At 41.4% G+C, this 19,400-nt stretch overlaps 3 protein-coding genes across 3 annotated transcripts in view; all 3 read left to right on the top strand.

The window, feature by feature from the left end:
• Positions 1 to 201: 201 nt before the first annotated feature.
• Positions 202 to 5,819, top strand: uck2b (uridine-cytidine kinase 2b). The gene is made up of 7 exons (XM_080033533.1): positions 202 to 309; positions 2,337 to 2,496; positions 3,120 to 3,216; positions 3,317 to 3,459; positions 3,760 to 3,857; positions 4,072 to 4,120; positions 4,366 to 5,819. Exons 1-7 carry the CDS (start codon positions 205 to 207, stop codon positions 4,503 to 4,505), a joined length of 792 nt encoding a protein of 263 aa, XP_079889659.1. The 5' UTR covers positions 202 to 204; the 3' UTR covers positions 4,506 to 5,819.
• Positions 5,820 to 6,388: 569 nt separating this feature from the next.
• On the top strand, positions 6,389 to 10,005 carry czib (CXXC motif containing zinc binding protein). The gene is made up of 8 exons (XM_080034806.1): positions 6,389 to 6,415; positions 6,503 to 6,586; positions 6,952 to 7,008; positions 7,104 to 7,185; positions 7,268 to 7,299; positions 7,521 to 7,598; positions 9,468 to 9,533; positions 9,715 to 10,005. Exons 1-8 carry the CDS (start codon positions 6,410 to 6,412, stop codon positions 9,790 to 9,792), a joined length of 483 nt encoding a protein of 160 aa, XP_079890932.1. The 5' UTR covers positions 6,389 to 6,409; the 3' UTR covers positions 9,793 to 10,005.
• A 972-nt stretch (positions 10,006 to 10,977) lies between these two features.
• Positions 10,978 to 19,400, top strand: part of scp2a (sterol carrier protein 2a) — a 33,770-nt gene continuing 25,347 nt past the window's right edge. Inside the window, exons 1-11 of the mRNA XM_080033540.1 lie at positions 10,978 to 11,120; positions 12,159 to 12,216; positions 12,333 to 12,404; positions 12,592 to 12,723; positions 12,958 to 13,022; positions 13,740 to 13,866; positions 13,972 to 14,035; positions 14,141 to 14,227; positions 16,565 to 16,715; positions 17,172 to 17,319; positions 18,549 to 18,656. Coding sequence (XP_079889666.1) covers positions 11,061 to 11,120; positions 12,159 to 12,216; positions 12,333 to 12,404; positions 12,592 to 12,723; positions 12,958 to 13,022; positions 13,740 to 13,866; positions 13,972 to 14,035; positions 14,141 to 14,227; positions 16,565 to 16,715; positions 17,172 to 17,319; positions 18,549 to 18,656 — 1,072 coding nt within the window. The 5' untranslated portion in view covers positions 10,978 to 11,060. The remainder of the gene's footprint in view (positions 11,121 to 12,158; positions 12,217 to 12,332; positions 12,405 to 12,591; positions 12,724 to 12,957; positions 13,023 to 13,739; positions 13,867 to 13,971; positions 14,036 to 14,140; positions 14,228 to 16,564; positions 16,716 to 17,171; positions 17,320 to 18,548; positions 18,657 to 19,400) is intronic.

The raw sequence follows: 19,400 nt of genomic DNA, 5'->3' as shown, positions 1-19,400 counted from the left end.
GTCAAACAAAAATGTGAAATATAAAAATATTATTTACAAAATATTAATTAATTTGGATACAGACTATATAAACTCTATTTCAAATGCATGTAAATACATATATATGAATAAAATAGCGTATTTGTAACAGTAGGGGTGGTCTTGTGGGAGGAGCTTCGTCACAATGATCCTCGAGCTCAGCAGCGCTGACGGGACACTGCAAGAATGGCCGGGGACAGTGAAACACACCTGAGCGACCGCGGCGAGAACGGCAACGTTATTCGACAATCTTTTCTCATTGGTGTCGCCGGAGGCACCGCAAGCGGCAAGGTTAGCTCCTTTGCTATCAAATTAAGTAGTTTTCGCGAATTGTCATGGTCCTATTTTGATGTAAATCCCGGCTGAGGGTCGATCGGCAGCTGGGTGCTGGTTGACCGCGTGGCTTCAACTTCGCAGCGTTGAGCGTGTGATTGACAGTTCCGTCATATGTCTAACCCAACCATCCAGCTCCTCACTGGAACCGGTTTATCTCAGCACGGCTTATCTTGTCCATCGCTCGTGTTGGTGGTCTTTGTTCTCGTTCAATTGCACATATTTCATTTCACATGTGATGGCGGTCGTTAGCAGTACAGACTAAAATTAGACCATGATGTGTTAGCTAAGGTAGCCGCCGAGCTAAATTCCATCATGCTCGAAACAAAAGCTGGTGCTAGCCGGTGTTAGCTCGCCTTCAGGCTATCAGAAATGTTTGTAAACAACAATGTGACCCACATTTCCTCGACATTGAACATATTGATGATAATATTTAAGCCTTTTTATATTATAAGAAAATGACCGCTGCATAGCGTTAAAGATAGCTTTTATTCAGAGTAACCTGACATAACCGCTGACGATGATCTTGAATAACGTTAACCTATATGTTGGTCTCCTGAATGATAACAAAGACGTATCGGAAGCCATCGCGCTCACGTCTTTGTTCTGTGTGGTTAACGTTTAAAACTAAAGTGAATCTACTTGGCAGTGCACACGGTAGTGTATTGTACAACACGCCTAGATTTATTAAGACAGATGCGGGCTTTTATTAAAACAAACCGTTAGACAGGTTTGCCTCCCTGGTTTGACTTTTACCGGAATCTGCGTGGGCAGTCTTTATATGTCCATGGGCAGTACCCGGGACATAACAGCGCCAGCAGCACGATGACGCTGGCGCCGTCCCTCCTCCTAGCTCCGGTTAATTCACTCACGGACGTAGATATTTTTCGAAGACGTCATTCCATGTCTGTTATTGTTCTCAACGTCGGAAATCACAACTCTTGTTCACCAGCACCAACACACATTTTCCTATAAAGTCACAGCCAAGGAAGGGCCTTTTTTTAAACATTGCTTTTCACGACTGTGCTTATGTTTCCGGTTTTATTTGCAGTGTAGGTCGATCACAAACTTGGATACGGGGGGCAAAGATTCGCGTGTATCCCATCTATTTTGTTGTCCGCCTCCCAACTTTGCCCCAGATTGCAGCACGCTGACACTAATATAAGCCACTGCTTTGCCTCCTGTTAACTCCTCTACAAGGGACTGTAGGAAAGGTTGTCAGCACTGTTTTGACTCCAAACTTGAGCAGTACAGGTTGATTAGTATCTTCATATTGGCACTGCTGATGCTTTGTCTAAAGGTAGATTGGCATTTCTTGGTTTAGGCAGAAAAACATTAATTTGCTTGAAGAAATGTTAACATGTTATGTTGATCACTTTAAGCATCATTTTAACCCATTGATCACCTTTTCAACAATAACATTATATTACCAAAATTATAAAGTTATCATCAAAGTTATCCGCAATTGGTTAGAATGGCAACAGTAGGAAAGTAATTATTTTACAATGATATGAATGAAAAGTATCAGCTTTTGGATTTTGCACAAGTAAAATGGCTTCCATTTACTTTAAGAATGAGTACAACAATGTATTATCAGCTTTATAGCTTTGGCGTTAGAAATTTTCATTAGCGGACACTGTAGATTGCCGTGATAAAATATCACTGGGATTGGATCTTTTGTCCGAAATTGTTGCATTTGACTCCCGAGTGGGGGCGTTCAAATTCATTGTCGCACAATTTCGTGGACACAAAGGAAACAGAGCCTCGGGCTGCGGGAGAATGCCCTGTCAGCAACAGGGTATGAGATTCATTTAGCCGGGAAGGTCAGCGTGGGCAAACATTGGTGGGGTGACCTGCAATCGTGTAAACTGACTCATACAGGGATGGAGATTACCTAGCCGATTTCCTGTTTTCTCCATCATCCCATTTTCCCATCTAGTGACCACCTCCGATAGTCAATTTTGTCCATGTGTCTGTCTCTGCAGTCTTCAGTGTGTGAGAAGATCATGGAGCTGCTGGGCCAGAACAAGATTGACCACCACCAGCGCCAGGTGGTGATCCTCAGCCAGGACAGTTTCTACAAGGTGCTAACTCCAGAGCAAAAGGCCAAGGCTCTGAAGGGCCAGTTCAACTTTGATCATCCAGGTATGCAGAGGCTGAATAATTGGTGGTGTACAGCTCATGCCCTGTGTGGGGTTTAGCAGCTCCAGTTAGATTATGGCATTGCTACATGTTTACTAAATGACACAGATTTCATGTGCCTCAAATACTTCACATACCGGACTTTGCTAACTAAATGCTGATGTGATAAGAGCTGAGGCTGCTTTAGGGCTACACAGATGCAAGAGTGGGGCTTAGGTGAGGACATTTTCAATTTAAAGCAAGCATATGGTAAAGATGATAAAACACTTTTTAAAAAGACTTCTATATTTAAACGTGCTTTGCTGGCACCTTGACAACTCCTTCCACTGTGTTTTTGGCAGAAGCAAAGACTCCATTTTTGGAGTCTGACTTTGCCCCCTCTAGCTCCTGCTTCCTTTCTCAGCTGATTTTTAAATCCCCAACGTCAGCAGGCCTTTCCAGGAGGCAGCTGCTCCAGGGCTCAGTGGAGGAACTCGGCACCTGTTATTCAAAAGGGAATTCCTGGGTTAACCAAATGTGCAGGGTGGGCCCCGCCCATGTGTCAGTGGGCACCCTCCAAGCTGGGATCAAATGATATGACATTTTGTGAAGATCGCAACTGAGTATTTGCATCTTTTTTTCCTCAGATGCATTCGACAATGAGCTGGTATTGCAAACACTCAGACAGATCCTGCAGGGGAAGACGGTCCAGATCCCAGTTTATGACTTTGTCACTCATTCCAGGTGAGTCTTCTGCATATCAGTTAGCTATTTAATAAGTTTAAATTTGCTTTACGCCACGTCTGAATGTGACCACTGACAAACCTTGTGTGTGTTGTACCAGGAAAGAGGAGGTTATCACAGTGTATCCGGCTGACGTGGTCCTGTTTGAGGGCATCCTCATGTTCTACTTACAGGAAATCAGGGACCTGTTCCAGATGAAGCTGTTTGTTGACACAGACCCAGACACGAGGCTCTCACGCCGAGGTGTGTGATGGGAGTTGGGTTAACAACCACACCGGGTTTAACAATTGTGCATCGCTTAACTAAAATATACATATCAGACCAATCTGGTCAGGGATGGTTTAGGTGATAAATCAAAGTAATCCAAATGCTGCAGATTTAGAATCGAAAGTTAAAAGTAGATTTTTCTGCAGCAGGAACATTTTAACACAAGTGCGAGTTATTTCAAGTCACAATTGCATGCTTGCGAGTTTGTCTTATATTTTTTTGTTAAATGGCTAGTATTTAATATTCCATCTTTCCGATGTGCTCTTTCTATTTCAGTGTTAAGAGACATCAGCGAGCGCGGTAGAGAGCTTGAGCAAGTGCTAGCTCAGTACATCACTTTCGTGAAACCGGCCTTTGAAGAGTTCTGTTTACCAGTAAGTGACGCTTTTATCTTACAAGTATATGTAGTTATGCAGTTGAGCCCAACACTATCAGCCAAATTGTTTAGAACAAAATATATATATATTAAATGTGTGAAATCTTGCAAAAACTTTAAAAAAAAAAGTTTAAGGGATCTTTTACATAGTCTGATCAAAGGGCATTATTAATTACTTCATAGCCTTGAATATATCTTTTTATTTCTTCTAGACAAAGAAGTATGCGGATGTGATAATTCCAAGGGGAGCAGATAATCTCGGTAAGAGCAACTTTTATACTCTTCTCAGACCTTGCATTTGGCTGGGGATAATTTCTCTTGGGGCTGTGAAAGCTGTATGAAGTATTTTTTTGTGGCTGCAGAAGCTGCTTAGAGAAATCTGATAGTCAAGTGGATTTTAAAGATTAAAATGTTTAAGATGAGGACAAATCTGAGCGGTCCGTCAGTGGAGGAATCTTCTAAGCCATCCATGTCACCATCTCTCTCCCTTCCTTGTTTCCCCGCAGTGGCCATCAACCTAATAGTACAGCACATCCAAGACATTCTGAACGGCGGACTAAGCAAACGTCACGCAAACGGCTGCATGAACGGCCACAGCACTCCACGTCAGCGGCGGACATCGGAGTCCAGCAGCAGACCTCATTGACACCATCGCACCTCTCTTCACGGGCCGGAGAGGGGTGTGTGGGGGAGGTTGCGGTGTAAATAATGCCTGTTTGTTGGCATCACTGTATTTAAGAGAGGAGGAAAAAAAGATTGCAAAAAGAATTGAAATGCCTTTTTATTATGACTACTCTTGTTATAAGTTACTTTTATGGTAATTGTTGAATTTGGGATTTTGGTTTTTGTCTGGAGGGTAAAAGAGAAGCTCCTGTGATGAGACCATGGGTTCAAAATGGACCCCATGCATTTTCCTCCATGATTGCATTTAGTTTTTTTTTATGTATCGACTTGCTGCTTCATGGAAAATTCATGCCGCTAAAGAATAAAAGGGGAATCCTTTTACTTTTATTATTTTATGTCTGATAAAACTTGAACCCCTAATGACCAGGGGAGGCTGACAAATGTTGGGTTGGGTTCCAAACTAGAAGGATGTGGATTAGAAGACGAGTTGAAGAAACCAAGATTGCACTCTGTATTTGTACTGACAATCTTGAGTATTTCCTCTTTTCTTTTCATTGTTAAAAGTTCCCCCCCTTGTACTGTTTGGTGTATTTTGTTACACTAGAGCTTGGTTTACTACAGTGTTCACCACATTCATGTCGAATGTCTGCAGTTATAGGCAGTAACACACTCCAAATGATTTTTCAGTACTGATCAGCACATGCAGAATAACGTGACCAATGAAGCCAAAAGGCTGCGAGGTTTGACTGGATACTGCATTAACTCAGTCTAGTGCTTTAGGTTTTGTTACATGTTTGGGATGCATGTACTATCTAACTTATGGGCCATTGATGTAGAGCTGTCCCAATCAAAGGTCACTCTTGCAAATATTCCTGTCTACTACACAATTTAGACTTTTGCTAATGTGACGGAATGAGCTCTGTTAAAGAAAATAAAGATAAGACGTTCACACTCAGGTTGTTAGTACCATTTTGATTAAAAATATTAGTAAAATGTGTGAAAGGAAGGATGTTTGTAGTCACAGCAATATCAATTCTTGAAGGCCAGGTATGTGTCTGTTAAACACCATAACCCGCCTCAATGCCTCTGCAGAGTTGCCTCAGGTTAATATACTAAGTATCCACACTTGAAACCAGACTCCATTTTAATATAAGGCAACAATAAAATGAAAGAAGAAAAAAAATCAATACATTTTATATTCTATGTTCTGTATTTATAGTGTAATTGAATGGTTGATTTGTACTGTATGTCTGTTGGATTGGATTGGGTTGTTGAATGATTTGTATCTGAATACTGTCAATTGCTTTGATGGTCAATAAACTGATGTATTCGAGTCTCCCTGTCTAAAGAGTGTCGTTATTTGGACAAAGTTTGCTAACTATATGCTTTGATAAGATGTACAGTACTACTACGTATATTGTATGTGCGAACAAAAACGGATTCTCTCAGTGCAGAAATGTTGTGTTACGCTTAAGCAGGTCAATCCTGTAAGCTTAAGTGTGTCCACCAGAGGGCGACCGATGTGTGACCTACATTGCGTGGTACAGCCACGTACCCCACAGCAGTTCTGAATACAAATACAAATAGTGGACGTTATGTATCATTTTCAACAGCATAGCTGTGTGCGGTATGAAGTGAAAACTTGATAAATATGTATATTAAAACCATGTTGCACAGTTTCACTAGGCTGTAATAATTTCAACCACATTGTTGCTAGAGCCAGTGTGCTGCTCGATTTCTTCAACAAAAAAGGCCATCAATACGTTACTGTTGCAAACCGCCTCCCCCCCCCCCCCCCACAAAAAAAGAAAGAAAGATAAAAACACATTTTTTATAAAGGTGAATAAATGTTTATATTTCAGATGTCAGATTTTACGTGGAGTACTTGAAGGCAGCGGGGAAAGCTGTCACTGGGTAAGCGTCAATATGGTGGTACGTGTCGCGCTGCATGTGTCTGATATCAACAGTGGAGTAATTTACTGTATTTGTCTAACTTTGCTTTTCTCTCACGAATGACAGAAATTTGGGCTTCAGTTCAAAGCCACTCTGGAGAACGTCACCAACGTGAGACCGCTTGGAGACGACTTCCGCTGGTTTCTGAAGGTATCGGTTTCTGTCAAGCTAACATGCTATATTTTCCTCCCTGTGTCCGCCAATGGTCAGCATTTTATTATGCTGGTTGTCAGAGTAATATAGGCTACTCACTTTATCCCCTATTGACAACCAAGCGAGGAAACGGATTTTAATCACGTTGACAGCTAGACTGTATAAAAGGTTGATACAGAGTCACACGATTCACTATTCACCTTCCTTATTCTAAGTCACAGATTTTACAGAAACAACCTCGTTCGCCATTAGACATCAGGAAATGTATATTGTACTATTTTACCTGCCTTGTATTTGTTCGAGTGTCGGTTTTTTCCTCACTTACACAGGCAATATTTGTGTGTCTTCTCCCCGTAACATAGCTGAAATGTGGAAGCTGTGGAGAGGTGCCAGATAAATGGCAGTATATAAATCTAGAGGTAAGGATCATTTTCAAGTAACATTTACTTCCATAGAGATTTTATTTTTATTTTTTATACATATTGTCACTTCTTTTTAATTTGTGATTCCATAGGACAGTGTGCCACTAAAAGGAGGAAGAGGCAGTGCCAGCATGGTGCTAAAGTGTAAACTCTGTGCCAGGGAAAATTCAATAGGTACGATTTGACCCACTTTGTTTTTTAGGTAAAACATCTATGGGACTGGGAGTTGCATAACATGTCAACTGTTTCCTTGCAGATATCCTGAGAGACACAATCACACCTTATAATGTAAGCAAACACAGTGGAACACACACACACACACACACACACACACACACACACACACACACACACACACACACACACACACACACACACACACACACACACACACACACACACACACACACACACACACAATGTTGTGTTTTATCTTTCCTTATTTGTGTCTTATTTTCAGTTCTACAAATAACAGTGTGCTTGTCCCTCTAATGTTTTGTGGGTTGAAGGTGGAGGACAGTGAAAGATTTAAGACAATGGTCAAGTTTGAGTGTCGAGGTCTGGAGCCCGTTGACTTCCAACCACAAGTGAGAATTTAACTTTTACTTTTTGCGCCACCCTCATTCCCCGTTTACCCATGTGTATAGGTTTAAAATTATATGCTGATAGTAACTCTATCATTTAGTTTGGTATACTATTTGTGTGGATGTTCTATATGTGTGTGTGGTGTGAATTGGCTCCAATATGGGTATATTTCTGCCCATACTACAACTTCAATTTAATCATGCAACGCTGTGTTATTAAATTACATGAACCTTGAATCTTTCAACAGATATTAGTTTTACATGCAGTATATTATTAATGTTATACACTGCATTCCAAATTATAAGGCAAATTATATTTTCCCAGATTTTCCTAAAAAGTTGATGCAAATCACAGTCAGAATAATTTTCAAGTCATCAACCGTTAAAATATATTTAGAATTTTATTGAGCAAACCTCCCAATAATTAAGTATTTTTTTCAAAAATAAAAAACTCAATCAAATCAAAAACATCTTAACAGGCCAAGTTACATGTTAACATAGGACCCCTTCTTTGATATCACCTTCACAATTCTTGCATCCATTAAACTTGTGAGTTCTTGGAGAGTTTCTGCTTGAATATCTTTGCAGGATGCCAGACTAGCCTCCCATAGCTGCTGTTTTGATGTGAACTGCCTCCCAACCTCATAGATGTTTTGCCTGAGGATGCTCCAAAGGTTCTCAATAGGGTTGAGGTCAGGGGAAGATGGGGGCCACACCATGAGTTTCTCTCCTTTTATGCCCAAAGCAGCCAGTGACACAGAGGTATTCTTTGCAGCATGAGATGGTGCATTGTCATGCATGAAGATGATTTTACTACGGAAGGCACTGTCCTTCTTTTTGTACCACGGAAGAAAGTGGTCAGTCAGAAACTCTACATACTTTGCCGAGGTCATTTTCACACCGTCAGGGACCCTGAAGGGGCCTACCAGCTCTCTCCCCATGATTCCGGCCCAAAACATGACTCCTCCACCTCCTGTCTGCCGTCGCAGCCTTGTTGGGACATGGTGGCCATTCACCAACCATCCACTACTCCATCCATCTGGACCATCCAGGATTGGACGGCACTCATCAGTAAACAAGACTGTTTGAAGATGAGTCTTCATGTATTCCTGAGCCCACCGCAACTGTTTCAGCTTGTGATCATTGTTTAGGGGTGGCCGAATAATAGGTTTATGCACAACTGCAAACTTCTGGATCCTACACCTTGAGGTTCGCAGGACTCCAGAGGCACCAGAAGCTTTGAATACCTGTCTGCTGCTTTCTGATGGCATTTTAGCAGCTGCTCTCCTATTCTGATGAATTTGTCTGGGAGAAAACTTCCTCATATTACCTTTATCCGAACGAACCCGTCTGTGCTCTGAATCAGCCACAAATCTCTTCACAGTACGATGATCACACTTAAGTTTTTGAGAAATATCTAATGTTGTCATACCTTGTCCAAGGTATTGCACTATTTGATGCTTTTAGGCATCAGAGAGATCCTTTTTCTTTCCCATAATGCTTGAAACCTGTGGCCTGCTTAATAATGTGGAACGTCCTTGTTATGTAGATTTTCTTTGAATGGGCTTACTTAGCAAACTGATTATCACAGGTGTCTGAGATTGATTTCAATGATCCAAAGTGCCCTGAGACACAATACCATCCATGAGTTTAAATTAAATACAAAAAATTAAATGTTTATGACACTTAATTCCAATTTGCATAATAATTTGGAACATAGTTTAGATACATCTGCACTGTACCCCCTTCTGAGTCAGGGTGTTTGGTGTCTAAAAAGTAATAAATGGCTCCTTAGTCAGATGGTTTACTGAAGAAAAGTCCATCAATGAACAGTAATGTTTTTTTCTTCCCCCTCTTTCAAACCCACTCCAGGCTGGTTTTGCTGCACAGGGGGCGGAGTCTGGAACACAGTTTCCTGAAGTCAACCTACAAGAGAAAGTGAGTGCAGTGGGATTCATTTGGAGTACGTTAGTCGTGAAGATTTAGGTTTTTTGTTAAAGCTACAGTGTGTAACTTTTTAATATAAATGAAAGTTGATTTAAACCTATTTGCTCCACACAACTCTCTCTGTATTTTTAAGTATGGCAGCATTAACAAACTGGCGTTCTGTAACCTTCAGGACTGGACAGACTACGATGAGAAAGTCAAGGAGTCCGTGGGAATTTATGAGGTCACACACCAATTCATCAAGTGCTGATGATGTCATCATGTGATGAGCCTCGGAGGAGGGCAAATGAATGCTAAATCCAAATATCCTTGGATGGAGAACGTCCTCTTCTAGTGGCATTTTGGTGGAATAAGATCATGAACTGGTATGGATTAACACCACAGGTTGTCCATACATGTCTGGGATTAAACAACATGCTTGAGGATTTTTTTTCACTGCCTCAATAAAATTGGGTAAAAAACAAAAGGGTGAACATTTTGAGTTAAGCTTTTTCTTTGCTTAGCAGACTATGTTGTTGTGAGCAAAGATGTTCCGTTTGGCAAATGGTGGAGCGCTCACTCTGTTACGATTTCAAGGTACTTTAAACTGTCCATAAACTGCAATTAATGAACAGTGGTGGGAAAATGTATTAAATCACATAGTAGACGTTGGTCTCTGTCTCTCATGGGATGTGACATAAAACAAAGAATAAAGAATATTTTAAATTTTAGGAAACATTGGGTCCAGTGGGTGTGGGGTAGAAACTATTCATCCCAACCTCAAAGGCAATAACTTTTCTTGTATCAGCCATATTTCCACATAACACCAAAGCACAACACAAATCCAATGGAAATAGGATTTTATGTCAGGTTCTAAATGAGACACATTAAAGGTGGAGTCAGTGATTCTGGAGAACACTTGTTCAAATTCCCTTTTAGTCAAAATCGGGTATGTAAACAAAGGGGGCCCACTGTTGCTAGAAACAAACCTGTTGACAAGGCCTAGGCTGCGTACTACACTGGATTTAATGTTTTTTTTCAGTGAACAGGCAGGGTCATGTAGTGAGTGGTGAGGAGATATTCAGATTTTTATATTTTTAAGATATTTAAGCAATCTGCATAAACGCTGACTTCAGCTTTTGAACAGAAACAAAATCAGGACAGAGGTCTCATTTAAAATATAACTGCACATTTCCATTTACTCAGCTTCTTCATGTAGCCTAATACTAGCCTCAAATAAATAAGAATGTTAGAAAAGTAGCCTGTTAGACAGCCAAACGCATTTAGACAACGTTTAGCTGTTTTAAGCCAAATCTAATAACCACACAAGTATAATGAGTTATTATTTATTTTTTAAGGAGAACGATTGTGGTCGCTCACATTTTCAGACACTGTTTTTTCACCCTGGGTGACGCATCAGCACAGATATACACGATCTTTGCTTTGCAGCGAGTTAGCAGGACGCTGTCAGTGCTTGTGCTGCTACTGCCCACAGACCTACCTGCCACTGTCTGGACCAGCTGCTGAAGGGAAGCCATCATGGCATTGGTACCCAGAAATATGAACAGGGTGTTTGTCATCGGAGTGGGCATGACAAAGGTAATATATTTTTATTGTATATTGTCTCAGTCCGCAAGTACGGTCTTTTGTAAAAGTTGAGGCTAACAGGTGGCTAACATAAGGTTGCAGTGAATTGAACAACACCACTTATAAACTTAATGTTTCATACTGTAAAGTTACAGTTAGTTTATAATGCATGGTGTTCAAACCTGCCCATTTTTGCTCCTATTGTGTCAATGGCGCTCTAGCTCTTTGTCATGTTTAGTGACATTGTAAACATTAGCTTGTCAGGTTAGCCCAAAACAGTTAACATGTTTTTTGCAGTTTTAAGTATTTTTTAGTTTTAAACGTTGTCGCTGTGTCGCGAGTTAGGTCTAGTTTGAACGTACTTCAGTTTGTGTCTGATGCCTCACAAGCACACATTCTGAGTCCATAGTTCATGGCCACCCCAGTAACAAACTGGGCTAAGGGTCATCACTCCGGCAGACTGCTTACATTAATCAAATATCCAACTCCAATGAGTTCGGCTGGTTTCAAAGAGAGAACAAATGTTTTTACAAGAAAGATGTAAAGTTCTCTTGGACTTCTGGATGTACTTTTATCAGTTAATTGTGTTCCCCAAAATGAAATACTGATTTAAATTCAGTAGGATACATATACAAGTTTGGTGGGTCACACTCACACACCTTAACACATTATTGTTTTAGGTCAGGCCTACAGTCAATTCGCAGCACAATGTGTTCTGCACATGGACATTTCAAGCAACTGTGGGAAAAAATTGATCGCAACATTTTCAAAGGTTTTTCTTTTGTCTGACACATTCCATTTTAGGGGATATTCAGCTGACAGTGTCAGCCAATCCTCTCTTTTGAAAAGGCTGGATCTGGCGACTTTTTCGGCATCTTTTTGTTGTTATCTTTGCTTGAAAAAGGATTAGAATGATTACTAAAACAGTTGCACATTACGTATGTGCCAATGGACAAATCACATCGTCTCTAATTTGCCAGTCGAATTTGTAAAAATAAATAACATCTTAATGCAAATGTCTGTCACCCCTTTTTCTATATTTTGCTGCAGTTCGACAAACCTGGAGCCCGAGACAACTGTGACTACCCTGATATGGCCAAGGAAGCAGGTGGACGTTGTTCAGTCACTCAGAAGATACCATATCTGAATATCTGTGACATGGATCTTGTTTTATAGCATGTTACGAAGAGGTTTATTACTGTGTGTGTCTTTATCTTGTCTTAGGTCAAAAGGCCCTCGCAGATGCAGGAATCCCATATTCTGCCATTAAACAAGCGTGTGTAGGATACGTCTACGGTAAGCCCTTGAAGAACCAACTTGGACACCCAAATGCAAATTACAGTTCATGCTCTCATTACTTTTGGTAGTTTCTCTATTTTGTATCCTCTGCAAAGATACATTTTGGTCATGAAAGAAAAAGCGTGTGTCTCCCACATTCTTATTGCCTATAAGATCAATGAGAAATAACTTCTTATCTCCTTAGGGGACTCCACATGTGGGCAAAGGGCAATTTACCACGGCCTGGGTCTGACAGGAATCCCCATTATCAACGTCAACAACAACTGCTCCACAGGCTCCACTGCTCTCTATCTTGCACGCCAACTGGTTCAGGGAGGTAAGTTCAAGCAGGAAAGTAATAAACCAGCCACCATCTCTATTTTTAAAAAAAGGCTGTGAAAAAGCATTTCGATTTGCTCTGTAACCGAAACTAAAAGTCAGTGCAGTTGTTTCATTGGATTGCAGTAAAAACCTTTTTAACAACTTCTACAGCTAAATCCACTAGGCTTTACTCAAATGGAACTGTGAAAATCATTCTTTGAGCACTTCTCACCTTCTCCTTTTGTTTCAGGTCTCCACGACTGCGTGCTCGCCCTCGGGTTTGAAAGAATGGAAAGGGGCTCTTTGTCCTCAAAGGTACAAAATTAAATGTTAGTTGATGAACTGGATGCAGAGGTCACCTATTATGCAAAATTCACTTTTTCATGGTTTCTCCAACATTTATATGGGTCCCCAACAGGCCTGTCTTCCCCGTGCCCGGGCCAAGATTATCTTCATAGTGCCTATATTTTTCTCGCTTATGACGTCATAAGGGGAGAAGCCACGCCCCCTCATTACCAACCTAACTTAGAACTACCTCCACCTGTGATAAGCACATTCCCAGATACCCCTGAATCAGCAGTTGGATGCAAACCAACAGTTAAATCAAGGACCAGATCAGAGCAAACTGGCCTTTTTGGAAGGTTGGGCTTAAAGAGACAAACTCTAAAAGACATGCCCCCCTCATCGCAGCCCATTTCATCTTTGTCTTTCCAAAACTGTCTAATAAAGAAGAAATATCAAAGAATAATCTTTAAAAAAAAGAATGGAGCAGAGGCGTAGAGTGGTGGCCTTGATAAAGACTTAAACCTCTTTAGAAAGCAAAGCTCAGAATCAAATAGGCTGATCAGTTCGTCAAAATGAAATTATTTAAAAAACACAAGTATGTATTATCAACTTGACAGGCAATACTATTGTATTACCTATACTATCATATGACAGTACAGATGTTGCAGTTCATTTTAAGTCCGTATTTATTTTCTTAAAATTTTTAGAATTAAAAAAATTATAACACATTTTTTAACCTGTCTCTAGTATATGGACAGGACCAATCCCATGGACAAGCACATGGAGGTTATGATCAATCGCTATGGCATGGTGGCAGCTCCGGCAGCACCACAGATGTTTGGCAACGCCGGCAGAGAGCACATGGAGAAATACGGTAAACGCTGCATTTGTGTTTTTATAAAATACAGAAATCGGTGTTAACACAAAGTCTAAAAATGTCAATGAATTTCTGTGTCAATGTTTGAATCTCCTCCGACAGGCACAACACCGGAGCACTTTGCCAAAATTGCCTGGAAAAACCACAAGCACTCCATCAACAACCCGTAAGGCACAGTCAACTCTAAACAGAGATTATTACCTCATAATATCCTCACATTTATGAAGTTTCACTTTTATATGTTTGTATGGATGTGTGTGTGTGTGTGCAGGTATTCCCAGTTCCAGGACGAGTACAGTTTGGAGCAGGTGATCAACTCCAGGAAAGTGTTTGACTTCCTAACTCTGCTGCAGTGTTGGTAAGAGCCTCACTCAGTGCGGTTACATGGCACAACTAGATTGGATTATCACATACAGTATCTCACAAAAGTGAGTACACCCCTTACATTTCTTCACATTTTTCTTTATATCTTTCCATGGGACAACACTGAAGAAATGACACTTTGATACAATGTAAAGTAGTCAGTGTACAGCTTGTATAACAGTGTAAATTTACTGTCCCCTCAAAATAACTCGACACACAGCCATTAATGTCTAAACTGCTGGCAACAAAAGTGAGTACACCCCTTAGAAAAAATTTACAAATCGGGCCCAAAGTGTAAATATTTTGTGTGGCCACCATTATTTTCCAGCACTGCCTTAACCCTCTTGGGCATGTAGTTCACTAGAGCTTCACAGGTTGCAACTGGAACCCTCTTCCACCCATTTATGACAGCATCACAGAGCTGGTGGATATTAAAGACCTTGCGCTCCTCCACCTTCTGTTTGAGGATGCCCCAAAGATGCTCAATAGGGTTTAGGTCTGGAGACATGCTTGGCCAGGCCATAACCTTTACCCTCAGCTTTTTTAGCAAGCCACTGGTCATCTTGGAGGTGTGTTTGGGGTCGTTATCATGTTGCAATACCACCCTGCGGCCCAGTTTACGAAGGTTGAGTGCACGTGGTCAGCGTCGTACACAGAGGTTGGCTTTGGAAAATAGACGTATGAGTGCTGCCAGCATTGCTGAAGGGCTTGAAGGGGTGGGGGGTCAAGCTGTCAGTGCTCAGACCATACGGCGCACTCTGCATCATACTGGTCTGCATGGCTGTCATCCCAGAAGGAAGCCTATTCTAAAGATGATGCACAAGAAACCCCACAAAAAGTTTTGCTGAAGACAAACAGACTACGGCTTACTTACTTAACAGACATGGATTACTGCAACCATGTCCTGTGGTCTGATGAGACCAAAATACATTTATTTGGTTCAGATGGTGTTAAGAGTGTGGAGCGGCAACCAGGTGAGGAGTACAAAGACAAGTGTGTCTTGCCTAGAGTCAAGCATGGTGTTTGGAGTGTCATGGTCTGGGGCTGCATGAGTGCTGCCAGCACTGGGGATCTACAGTTCATTGAATTCTAACATGTACTGTGACATACTGAAGCAGAGCATGATCCCCTCCCTTCATAAACTGGGCCGCAGGGCAGTACTGCAACATGATAACGACCCCAAACACACCTCCGAACGACCACTGGCTTGCTAAAGAAGCTGAGGGTAAAGGTTATGGACTGGCCAAGCATGTCTCCAGTCTTAAACCCTATTGAGCATCTTTGGGGCATCCTCAAACGGGAGATGGAGGAGCGCAAGGACTCTAATATCCACCAGCTCCTTGATGTCGTCATGAATGGGTAGAAGAGGGTTCCAGTTGCAACCTGTGAAGCTCTAGTGAACTACATGCCCAAGAGGGTTAAGGCAGTGATAGAAAATAATGATGGCAAAACAAAATATTGACACTTTGGGCCCAATTTGGACATTTTTTCTTAGGGGTGTACTCACTTTTGTTGCCAACAGTTTAGACATTAATGGCTGTGTGTCGAGTTATTTTGAGGGGACAGTAAATTTACACTGTTATACAAGCTGTACACTGACTACTTGACATTGTATCAAAGTGTCATTTATTCAGTGTTGTCGCATGGAAAGATATAATGAAATATTTGAAGAAATGTTAGGGGTGTACTCACTTTTGTGAGATACTGTATATCGAACAAGACACTCGAACGGACGTGTCACTTGTCTGAGTATACATGGCCTTTCAGAAATCGGATAAATGTCCGATGCATGGCTGTCTCCACTATGCTAGGTGGCGCTGTAGCCCTTTCAACCATGCTTTCAACAAGTGTTTTTTTAGAGCCACGTCCGGTTCTCTTCCGTCAATAACCCATGGTGTAGCCTATCACGCGCAGGCACACAAGCACAGAACGAAAAGTCCGATATGCGATATCCGATCCCTGTATACATGCAGAGAGAAAGCCGACAATGAACGAATTATCTAGGTGTTCTTATCCGACTTCTCTTGTCCGTTATTGTGCCGATTTGTGTGCGAAGTAGATCGGATAAAGGTGTTTACATGCAGTTTAAAAGTCCTGTTGAAGTCTTATTCGTTTAGTTATCCGATTATGAGTCTGCATGTAAACGCACTGACTGACATATTTGTGTTATCTTCTGAAAACCTCACTGACATATTTGTGTTATCTTCTGAAAACAAATGTATCATCAAGTCTTGAGTATAACTATGGCTGCTTAGATATTATTATTTATGATAAATGCATCAGTTCCCAACACAACCATGTGTCTTTCCCCCATCTCGTCTCCTCTCGTCAGCCCTACGTCAGACGGTGCAGGAGCAGCGGTCTTGGCAAGCGAGGCCTTCGTCAGGGAACACCAACTGGAGAACCAGGCAGTGGAGATAGTGGCCCAAGAGATGGTCACGGACCTCGCCTCCACATTTGAAGAAAACAGCTGTATTAAGATGGTAAGACATTGTCAGCAACAAAGAGTTGCGTGTGAAATAATATATGTGAATTATGTAGGTTGAGAAACAACTGGGTGTCTGCCTTTGGGACTAGTGCCCAAACTGGACGGAACTCACTTCGGCCTCCACATCCACATCCATCCCAACTTCTGAGATCAGGCTTAGTCATCTGCTCAGATTGACTTGCTGGCAGCTGTTATTGAGAGCAGCTTAGAATGATAAGTACCTTTCATGGAGACTCAAAACCTTTTCATGTCAACCAGGATCTACTGGTGGAAAAACAGCAGCCCCTGGCTAAATTGGGGCCCTAAGCATAATTTCTGAGGCCCCCCTCCTTTTTTTAAAGAACACAAAGTGTCTAAATAATATTGCATTAGGACTTGGAAGATAACTTAATTATGGTACCATTATTTTCCTTAATGAATTCCTAAATATTTATCTTTTTCTACTGTTCAGGTGGGATATGACATGTCTCGGGTGGCAGCAGAAAAGTGTTTTGAAAGTGCAGGTCTGAACCCTAGTGACGTGGACGTGGTGGAGCTGCACGACTGCTTCTCAGCCAATGAGCTCATCACGTATGAGGCTCTGGGACTGTGTCCAGAGGGTAAGGCCGCAGCTCTTAATAGTTTTTATTCATCATTTATTCTTCAGCTAAAATGTATTCTCACCTACAAGTTTAGGTTATTTTATGTTTTTCACATGATGCATAATAACAAGTACAGCGAAGCAGTCTAGGCTTATGAAATTCCTAGCTCTCGGGCTTGTCCGACACTTCTCGACAATATTTCCTAAAGAAAATCATGCAAGTGTGGAAGTCTGCCATAAGTATTGATATTGCGTAGAGCAGCCTCTAATTTCAACATGGAGACTGTCTCACTGCTGAACCAGCGTAAAATCACCAAACCCTACAAATTATATATGATTTTTTTTCTCATTCTCAGAAACTCTGTCTTTAGTTATCCTGCCTCTTTGTTATTGGGTCACAGACAAGGGGAAGGTTGCTGTGAGGCTTAATATAGCACATTGTGCTTGATTACGCCCCAAGAAGACCCTGTGGGAGAAACGGTTATAAGGAAAGATGAGAACAGACTGAATAAAAGCTGTTGCCTGCCTGGTGTTGCACTGAGGGGTGCTCTTCCTGATCCATACAGACAGGAGGACTGTTGGACATGTGGGCATGTAAGACTGTTTGTTTGAGCTATACACAGCCACAGCTGTTCTATCTGCTGCTGGAGAACCTCACAGATGCAACACAATCTGTTTCATTGTACTGTTTTTCTCTTTGACATGTTGAGTGGTGGAGCACATGTATTGACATGCAGAGGTTTTAGGGTGTTTCTAGGTCCTTTTATGGCTAACTGTGGGATTAGAAATAAGGCTATAACAGAACTGGGCGTACATGCAGCTCTGTAAATCTGTGTTACATTTCTGTCTTTTTACACAGAGTTTTGTGCATCAGGCCCCTGGTGTCTAATGTTAGACCTACGTTGAAAAAGTGTTACAGTCTTGCATAGAAACAAACATCAGGCAGATTTTAAAAGTATTTGCAGTGTTTGTTATCTGATCATAGTAACTCCTTTATTATCAAAACTCCCTTTTTTTGATCGTCCTTACTTTGAATTTTTTTCTCTTTTATGTCTTTAATTGTGATTTAATTCAGTCTAACTAAAAGATATATACAAATCCAATATTTCCCCATTAAAAAAAGATGCGTTGCCTTTAGGTGATTGTTAACCTAATACATCTACTGATGATATAGTATTGACATGTAATACTATTGCATTGCAAATTAATTCAGTACTGTGTTGTGATCTTTTTTTTCCACCTGTGCAGGTAAAGCAGGTGATCTGATCGACAGAGGGGACAACACATACGGAGGCAAGTTTGTGGTCAACCCCAGTGGTGGTCTCATCTCTAAAGGACATCCTCTGGGCGCCACAGGTACGCTGAGCCGCTGACCTTTTTAAAACGCAAGTCAAGAATGGAATCGAATTGTTTATTTTAAGTTTGTAGCAGCAGATGAATGTACGCTGTGCAAAAGATATGTAACAAACCGTATTTATTGTGACGGGGACACAGGTGTAGAAGTACACACTTTGCCAAACAATTTCCCCAAGTGGCCACCAGATGGCGTGTGTCTCATAGTGATTGCCACCTGGATTGTGATTGTAACCTCTTTTATGTACAGTACAGTACAGTCTATGATTGTAACCGGGTAAGGTTGAGCCTAAAGCCTGCATGTGAGAGGGCAGCTGCCTGTGGCTTTTGGCATGCCTCCATCCTAATCTCTCCACATATCAAACTGTTGACCGAGGAGGCCGAGCGAACAACTGCAGCTGACTCAATCCGGCCCACATAGTCTTCCTGGCAGATAATGCAGATTTAATATGTTTCATTCGTGTACCATTTTTTCATATCCGTTCTCACAGCTGCTGAGGTTTGTGTGCATTCAATCATACGCACGCACCCCCTACCCCCCCCTCACACACACACACTAATGCGGGATGCTCGTTTTATCCTTCATATAATCATTAGATGTGTCACTCTTTTTGCTTCATACGGTGCAGTCTCAACCATCACTCCCCCTGCCTCAAATTATACGTATTTTCTTTTGGCAATAACTTTTCCCCAGTCCTGTCACCCTGCTCCCTGTATCTGCTTGGTCACTCTGCCGGTGTGTGAGTG

The sequence above is a fragment of the Ammodytes marinus genome, assembly GCF_949987685.1.
Source record: "Ammodytes marinus genome assembly, chromosome: 9".
In the NCBI taxonomy this organism is placed as follows: Eukaryota; Metazoa; Chordata; class Actinopteri; order Uranoscopiformes; family Ammodytidae; genus Ammodytes; species Ammodytes marinus.
The sequence above is the reverse complement of the archived record's forward strand: the minus strand, read 5'-3'. Positions and strand labels throughout refer to the sequence as shown.